Source organism: Phoenix dactylifera, chromosome 11 (assembly GCF_009389715.1).
Source record: "Phoenix dactylifera cultivar Barhee BC4 chromosome 11, palm_55x_up_171113_PBpolish2nd_filt_p, whole genome shotgun sequence".
NCBI classification, from domain to species: domain Eukaryota; kingdom Viridiplantae; phylum Streptophyta; class Magnoliopsida; order Arecales; family Arecaceae; genus Phoenix; species Phoenix dactylifera.
In genome coordinates, this window is record NC_052402.1 from 21,885,886 (window position 1) to 21,894,532 (window position 8,647).

Sequence of the window (8,647 nt, forward strand, 5' to 3'; positions counted from 1 at the left end):
CTTTCTATTCTTCATTTTTTAAATCCTGTAAATCCTTCATATACGGGTGCTAATGAAACAGAATTCTCCAATGTTGCTATCCCTTTTCTTGAACTCTAGAACTTGGGATGACTTATGCCTCTTTTCGGTATTTTAAAGGGTGATTAGTCCAATTCATACACATTTTAGGCCTTTGTACCAACAACTTTAACGAGAGTTTACAAGATACCATCCACTCTAAGGAAGATCCTGCAGGATCTAAGAAGAAATTCATGACATGAGGAGACAAAATCTCATAGAAGCTTAGCTTGACTTCAATGTCTATCCAAAGAGGTTGGCCAAAGAGGGATGCTAGGCTGATTATGGCGAAAGAAAGGAGGGAAGGCACGGCAAGAGATTAGGAGTTGACAATATGGCTTGGGGTTGAGTGATGGGTTAGGATTCTTTCATGGGATGAAAGAGAGACAAGGGGAAGGAAATAGTTGCCATGAAGAAAATACTGGCATGGAGTGAATACTGGCAGCGTTTCTCTCTAGTTATCCGCTACTGAGAAAAAGTGGCTAGAACCAAGAGTCGGTGTTGGAAGTCTCCTTCCTTTAATAGTTTATAATGTTGAGAGGGGTTTTAGTCCCACATTGCTTGGGTAGAGTTTTTTAGATAGCTTAATAAGCATTCATATCCTACACATGCTAAAATAACTTTTTGGTGGGAAGTTGTGGAGGGAAAGCCAATATTATATTATCAAAGATTGGCACTTGGCACTTGGCACGTGTAAAATGAAATTTATATTGGCAATTTATATCTTTTTTTGCACAAAATAACTGCACTAGCAGTTATGTTTTGAACAGGCACTATTTCAAAGGGTGTGTCACTTCAGAGTTTATTTCAGAGTTATAAATTGCCAATATCCTTCACAGATTGAAATAACTTCTTCTACATAAATTTTTCATTTTCGTTGTTCTGGGGAATCCTAGTTTTGCTGGCTAGAATTCTATTTTGGTTTTGTTGTATCCTGGAGCGAATTTGCTGGATCACCAACAGCAACATAGTGGGGCAAAATTCGCTTAAGGGCAGTGTTAATTCACGCTTCAAGACCTGTTTCATATACTAGAGTTTCTTCTGTTTCAACAGTCGGATCCCCCTTCCCCCCCCCCCCCCCCCCCCCTCCTCTTTTTTTTTTGTCAAAGCAGCATTTCATTTCCAATAAATCGGATCCTTCTCTTTAGTCATCTGCTAGTGGTAACACTTCTCTTTAGTTATCGTGCACACTACCGTTTGCGGTCCACTCCTCCCCGACTCATCACCAACGACCACCATCTCTTCTTCTCGACCACGAAGCTGGGAACGAGCATTAAGTGAGGGAAGAGAGAGTGGGGATGGGGCGAACAGAGGTGGAAGGGAGACGAGCTAGAGAGAGACGAAGCGAGTGCATGGCCCAAGAGTTTATCTATGTACCCGGTAATTTGAGACCTATATATCAGATTTTATAATTTAGAAATGGAAGCAAGAAATCAAGTATTTAGAGAGAAATATGTTTATGTGCATTTGTTTAGTTTAATTTAAGATATTATAGAAAATTATATAGAGATATTTTATTTAATTACACTAAAAGCAACCGCACTCTCGCATTATTTGTTTTTTTTTTTTTTAAGATACAGTGGCTATTCACATTACTCTAGCGTAGGTGCAACCAGCAGAATCAAAAATAAAAAGATAACTCAACATCGGAGGAACGACCCCTGATCCATTCAAAGGACCTCTTCTGTGAGTTGGGCAGCATAAGTGGCAACCTAGTCGATAACTCTATTTGCTTTTCAATAATGGTCCTACAACCTCCACCACAATGGCTATTCATATTACTCTAGGTGTAACCAACAGGACCAAAAACAAAAAGATAGCTCAACAACAGAAGAACGACCCCTAATCCGTTCAGAGGACCTTTTCTATGAGTTGGGCAGCATAAGCGACAACCTAGTCGATAACTCTGTTTGCTTTTAAGCTGCAGTCCTCCACCCTCCACGATCCGACGTGGAGCAGGGCTGCCATCCCGGAACTATTTGTTTTCAAGAGTACTGTACATCTGGCGTTGGCTATGGGATGGAAGATCCGGCGACCAATGCCCGCGACTCTTCGAAGAAGAACCCTTCCTCCTCTTTCTATCTCAGTCTCTCCTTCTCGCCTTCGAACTCTCTCCTTCCACCTCCTCTCCCACTCCTCCTCCTCCTCCTCCTCCTCCACCGTCACCGCTGAGCTAACCTCCGGACCCCCCTCCACCGCAGCTGCCCTCAACCCCGTCCTCTCCGCCCTTTCGAAAGCCCGCCGGTTCGAAGCTGCCCTCTCCCTCTACCACTCCTCGCTGCACTCGGGCCTGAAGCCCGACTTCACCACCCTTCACATCGTCCTCGACTGCTACTGTGCGACCCGCCGCACCGGCCTTGCGTTCAAGGTGTTCGACCAAATTATCTCCCTCGGTTACAATCCAAACTGTGTCACCTTCACTTCACTCATCAAGGGATTCTGCCGTGAAAGAAAGATTTCTGAAGCTTTAAGGGTTTTTCATGACATGAAGGAGAGGGGGCCGAGCCCGAATTGCTTCACCTACGCTATTCTCATTGGTTCCGTGTGCGGCGAATCGAATCCCGAACTGGGCTTGAGTTTGATTCGTGACATGTTGGTGTCAAGATTGGAACCGAATCCTTTCACTTATAATTTAGTTTTTGGAAGTCTGTGTAAGATAGGGAAAATTGAAGGAGCGAAGAATCTTTACGGCAGGATGACAAAGTTGGGAGTAGTGGGTAATGTGGTCTCGTATACTAGTTTTATAGTTGCATTGTGCCGGGAGAGGAATTTGGTGGAAGCGAAGATGGCTTTTTCTGAGATGCTGGAGAAGGACGTATCTCCGGATGTTGTGACATACAATACTCTAATTCATGGCTTCTGTGAGAACGGGCAGTTCGAAGATGCCTTAAAAATGGTAACTGAGATGATAGGGCATGGGATCGGCCCGGACATGGTCACCTACACAACGGTCATTAAAGGGCTCTGCAAGGAGAGGAGAGTGAAAGAGGCATTGGAACTTATAGATGTGATGAATCATCAAGGGCTCCATCCTGACAAGTTCACGTATGGTATTCTATTCGATGGGTTGTGTAAAGATGGGAGATTGGATGATGCGGTCCGGCTCTTCAATCATATGAAAGGGAGTGAATTTGGAGATGATGTTGTTTGTTACAATACTTTGATTGATGGGTTCTGCAAAATGGGGGATATGGAAGGAGCTTATAGGCTTTTTGAGGAGATATCTGAGAAAGGGCTAAAGCATGGAGTGGTCACATACAACACCTTGATGGATGGGTACTGTAAAATTGGAAAAAGTGAGGTTGCACGGGAGCTATTATGTGACATGGAAAGATCTGGTCTTGGACCGGATGTAGTCACTTACACTACATTGATGTGTGGTTATTGCAAGGAAGGGAATCTTGAGCAGGCTGGGCATTTGCTCGATGAGATGATCTGTAGAGGACTCGAACCTGATGCTATCACATATAGAGTACTTGCAGATGGAATTCGTAGGAAGGGGGTCTTCCAAGAGGCAGAGAGTTTGATGTGCCGTTCAAAATGAGATGAGGAAGAATTCTATAGTGCAACATACTAAATTCTTATTGGATATTTGTTGCTAATGTCCGACCACAAGAAGCCAAAGGTATCATCAAAAGGAGGATGAAATGGGGATCGTCGGAATGTACCAATCTTCCCCATGCTGGATTAATGGGGTTTTGCATCAAAGGTGGGATTAAGGACGACATCCATGTACTACATGGAACTCTTGCAAATAGCAAAGTTATATTATGCTTATGGCTTCACTTTCTCTAAATCTTTTTTCTTGGTTTGACCAGAATGACAAGAACAATGAATAACATTTGGAAGACACAGGAAAAGATGGATAATGACTTTGTCATGAGCACATGGGTGTTATGCAGTAGCATTCCCATGTATCAGCTAGTTGACTGGGATAATAATCATTTGATGCAAGAAATTTGATTGCTCATATTAATATGTTCAGGTAAATTATCTTCTTGTGGATATGCAATTCTTTTGGTATCCTATGCTTGTTTTAGAATCTTAGAATGAAGGCACCAATACTAATGAAGGATTGCATCTACTTGAGAAGAATCTATATCATAGAGCATCGTTTTTTATATAGTTTGACATAGTTATCACATGCTTTTCCAGCAACTTCTCTTCTTCGAACTGTTTGTTGGACAACGATTCCTGCTTTGGGGTTATCACTGCTGAAATCTCCAGAAGAGCAGTCTGACACTTTCAATAATCTTTTCATCTGATGAAGTGTTTATGATGCGGGTGTTTTATCAAAGCTATTAGGATTTAAGACTGCTTAAGTTACATGATCTTGAAATCAGACAGGTCATATTTTTATTATCTCAATTATGTTATGTTTTTCTGTAGTACCATCAAGATGATGTTTTCTTATGGTGCTGGAATTCTGATGTTATGATACCATCACAATTTCATTTGAATATGGAATTGCTGAGGATTAACAAGAATCATGATGTTCTGGACATAGTTCGGACAAGTTCATTTTGTCTTAGAGGTATTTGATGCAAGACAAAATATCTGAATTTTATGTATTGAATGCCATATCCTCTTAGTCATTTCTTTTCGTCCAACCTATATTGCATATGTTAATACCGCCGCATGATGTGCCAATCTTTTTCTTTTTTGAGATTGACTGTTTATTCCTCGTGTTGGATATCCGAATGAAGCTGATGGAAAAGCACTGCTTTAGTGCAGATATAAAAAACTAATCCACGTGGTTTGTTTCATTGATATTAAATGAAAACTTTACAGTACTAACACTTTATCTATGTGATCTCTAGACTGATGGACAATTACTACTAGTTGGCAACAATAACTTGCTGCCAAACTGATGTATCATTTATTGTTGTCATTCTTCGGACTCTTTTTAGCTCCCAAAAACTTGGTTATTAAGGTTTGTATTGTTGCATGCAGGATTATATGGTTCGATTCCAACGGTAGCGGAGTGTACAGGATGTAGGGCTTAATCAAGGGTCGCAGATCCATTGTTTCTAACGTCTGGGTGATAGAATATGAACTGCTGCAACTGAACCTCATGGATTCATCATGTCTAGAGTCTTCACTTTCAGATCACGATGAAGTTGTCTGAAAGCATCTCCAGTGTAACCTTTGAATATGATAAAATCAGATACTCTCAACAAGTTTTAATCGCTGTCCCGGGCACTGTTTTTATTGTAGTGAGAAATCTTGGTTTCAATGTGGCATTTTGGGATGATTTTTTTTTTTTTTTTGAATACCAAGATGCATATCTTTAAGGACAATATTTTCTATATGTTGCTATGGTCAGAAGCCACATAAAATCATTAGGTCAGTGAACAAAGCAGCCTAACCAAAGTACAGATTATACTAACAGGGAATACCCTGGCTGTTTCAAGTGGATAGAGGCCCTCAACCTAAACAGTTTCAAATGTTTCAAACTCTCTAATTGTCCAACCACAAGACAGGCAACACCCAAAAGCAATATGAGAGAAATGATCAGCACAAAACAAACGGATCCTTCAATGAACGGCCACCTGTCAGACTCCACCCTCCCATTTTTTAGCCCCTCTGTTTTGATTAAATATGGGATCATTAGGCAGACTAGCCCTGGATTTCTAACTTGCTTTCGAAGGCAGTAGATGTTTAAGAGAATTATACCCAAGGGTCAATCAATCTTATGAAGAGAACATGCAAATATGATCAATAGTTGGTGACTTAGTAATGACGATAATGAGGTGAATTTGAGCAGCAACTTTCAAAACGGGTCTAAAGTGGGGCAGGACACAGCTTGAGAAAGTTGGATTTCTATTTCATGGCGGATGTCCTCAGTTTGTGATGTTCCTTGGTTTGCATCTTCCACATGAAAGAATGATTGGTCTTCTTTCACTACCTTTCTCCTTCTTCATCCACTGCATAGATCTCCAAGCAACTATCGTGCGATCCAACGACAGGTTCATGCGAAGGAAGGTGAGTCCTTCTTTCGCACGAAAGATACAACCCCATCCCATATAGAATAGATGGATCGATTGTTGTCACAGAAGTGGAAATGTTGCTTCCAAGAGAGGGGAATTTTCTTGGGAGTTCTTTTCCTAGCTTGAGGGCAAAGAAAGAAACTAGTGCGACATTCTCCTCATCAGAGCATAAATGCTCACAGAACTTTCGTAGCTTCAGAAAGCTGCAACTAGATGGGCCGAATATTGCTGATAAATTAGCGTGAGATTTAGAAAGCTGGCAACTTCTATCTGAAAAGAGAGTAGAAAACTTTTAGTATATGAAAGTCAGCGTTATGTCCAAATTGGTAAGGACGGGCTAAGCCAAATATATTTTGCCCAACCCAATTTATACCTCTAGGCCTCAATGGGTCCCGACTTCACCAGAATTGTATAATTCCAGGAACAATAATTGCTAACTTGGGTTATCCAAGGTCACAAGGTGGCTCGTGCTTTGAAGTTCTGCATGCCAAATCTCAAGCTGACACTTTTCCATTTAAGTTTTTTTTTTTTTTTTTGCTAAAATTCCATTTAAGTTTTTAGAGAGAAAAAATTTTGAACTAATGTTCAGAAAAGAGTCTATTTTATACCATCCGGGCCTTAACTCAGCATTTGGTACCTTGCTTCGTACTCTTTGGAAGAGGTCGTGAGTTCAAGGTGTGGTATATAATACTTTTTTACTTTTTTTTTTGAGGAATAAAATTATTTGTGGTATATAAATTCAAGGTCGAGTTCAAGGTGTTCCAAGTGTATTGTGTTCGAGTCCAACACTTCAAAGCTTACTATTAGGCTAAAAGGAGAAATCCGGGCCAAACTCCAGCGCCAGTTGAACCCAACCAAGTCTAGCCCGGTGAAACTCTGGGTGCACAGTTTGTTGTATGACGCCATAACCTTAATTTACAAGACATGAATATTCTGAAGGCTGGAAGCAAAGAATCACTTCAAGGAAGCTATGCCACAGAAAAGTAGACGCAAAAGTGCTAGAACTATGGCCCTCAACAGATAAGCCCATATACTTTTCTCCAGGTGCTAAGATATCCGAACAAAGAGTTAAAGGTCAGACTTGGGGTTGCAAGGAGGGCCTATAAATACCTCGACATTACCACCTACCTTTCAGAGCTCAACCTGAAACTTAGTTGATCATAATCTCATTTTCCCATTACGTTCCCCTCGGTTTCTCCCTCATGGCAAGCTTCCACTGCTTGGTCCTTCTGTGCTTCGTTCTCCTTGCATCAATGGCTGCTGCAACACAGTTCAAGGTTGGAGGCTCAAAGGGATGGGCCGTGCCAGAGCCCAATGCTATGTCATTCAACCAATGGGCAGAAAAAAATCGGTTCCAAATTGGTGACTCACTACGTAAGTTAATAAACCAATCAGTCTCAGTTCCTTCTCAAATAGAAGAGAAGACAGTTAAAATCTTTAGCTAATGTATTTTATAGAAAAATTTTAAGCTGATGTTAACACAATATTTGCTGATGTTGCAGTTTTTGTCTACCTACCCGACCAGGACTCGGTACTTGTAGTGGATGCGAATGCATACAATAGTTGCGACACATCATCATTCATTGATCGGTTCGATGATGGAAACACGGTGTTTACGTTCGCCCGATCAGGTTCCTTCTACTTCATCAGTGGAAGCAAAGAGAACTGCCAAAAGAATGAGAAGTTAGTGGTTGTGGTCATGGCAAGCCGTAGCAACGGAACAAGCCTAGCACCTTCTCCTTCACCGGTTTCTTCATCATCTCCTCCTGCACCACCACCTTCAGGGGTGGTAGGAATTGTACCATCATCAGCTCCCGCCGGTCAGGAGTCCACTACTCCCCCTCGACCAAACAGGGCTTCTGTAAAGGCTGTGGGCTTTGTAGGCACGCTCGGTGCTCTCCTCGTGACATTATATCATGTTTTATAAGTGCCGTTTGTTGGGGGTGAAGGTTTGTGAAATTTATTTATTTGGGTTGAGTGAGAGATTGTTTTGTTGAGAGTTAAGGTGTGTGAAATTTATTTACTTTGCTTGAGTGAGAGATTGTGGAAGTCAAAAATAAGCATAGTTGGATCATCAGAGATTATTCTATTATTTTGTAAATTTTAATTGCTTGGCTTATGCTAGTCTTCACAGTTGTACTAAATAAGATGAAAGTATCGTCCTGCAGGCAGGTCACTTTAGTTTCAGCCGACGATTAAGGTCCATTGCTGCTTTTGTTCTGTTTTTGTGTCGACAAATCCAAGGAAATTCGACTAGACTTAACTAAGATGTATTATGAAACCCTTCTATTTTTAAATTTTATCTGCAAAACCTCAAGAGCAAAGATTTATTGAAGATAAAAGAAAGAAAGAAAATACTATCTCCAACACCAATCTCCCTTCGATATTTCACTAATTTAGAGTAACAAAAATCAAAAAACAACAGTATCAAAGAGGCCTAATTGGAACAAACACTTATTTCCAAACCTTCTATCTCACTTGGTTTCACTTTTTCTTGTTTTCTATTTTGAATGTCATCTCAAGCGGCATTAACTAACATAATAAGTGGTAAGAATGTATAGATCCCGAGTCTCATGGTCCCTCCATCGCAGCAGAAAGAA

General features: G+C 40.9%; 2 protein-coding genes across 3 annotated transcripts; both read left to right on the forward strand.

The window, feature by feature from the left end:
• The first annotated feature begins 1,826 nt into the window (after positions 1-1,826).
• Positions 1,827-5,237, forward strand: LOC120112447 (pentatricopeptide repeat-containing protein At3g22470, mitochondrial-like). Of its 2 annotated transcripts, none has more exons than XM_039131898.1 (3): positions 1,827-3,766; positions 3,876-4,042; positions 4,213-5,237. In XM_039131898.1, exon 1 carries the CDS (start codon positions 2,072-2,074, stop codon positions 3,599-3,601), a length of 1,530 nt encoding a protein of 509 aa, XP_038987826.1. In that variant the 5' UTR covers positions 1,827-2,071; the 3' UTR covers positions 3,602-3,766; positions 3,876-4,042; positions 4,213-5,237. The 2 variants fall into 2 exon arrangements, with proteins under 2 accessions (XP_038987826.1, XP_038987825.1); XM_039131897.1 differs by having other exon boundaries at positions 5,011-5,237.
• Positions 5,238-7,181: 1,944 nt separating this feature from the next.
• LOC120112448 (early nodulin-like protein 1) lies at positions 7,182-8,234 on the forward strand. The gene is made up of 2 exons (XM_039131900.1): positions 7,182-7,421; positions 7,550-8,234. Exons 1-2 carry the CDS (start codon positions 7,250-7,252, stop codon positions 7,972-7,974), a joined length of 597 nt encoding a protein of 198 aa, XP_038987828.1. The 5' UTR covers positions 7,182-7,249; the 3' UTR covers positions 7,975-8,234.
• Positions 8,235-8,647: the final 413 nt, after the last annotated feature.

Excerpts from the sequence above, each read along its gene's own strand:
- LOC120112447 (XM_039131898.1), top strand. The coding sequence starts at position 2,072 with ATGGGATGGAAGATCCGGCGACCAATGCCCGCGACTCTTCGAAGAAGA.
- LOC120112448 (XM_039131900.1), top strand. The coding sequence starts at position 7,250 with ATGGCAAGCTTCCACTGCTTGGTCCTTCTGTGCTTCGTTCTCCTTGCA. Across the intron at positions 7,422-7,549 it reads CCAAATTGGTGACTCACTAC|TTTTTGTCTACCTACCCGAC; the intron begins GTAAGTTAATAA and ends CTGATGTTGCAG.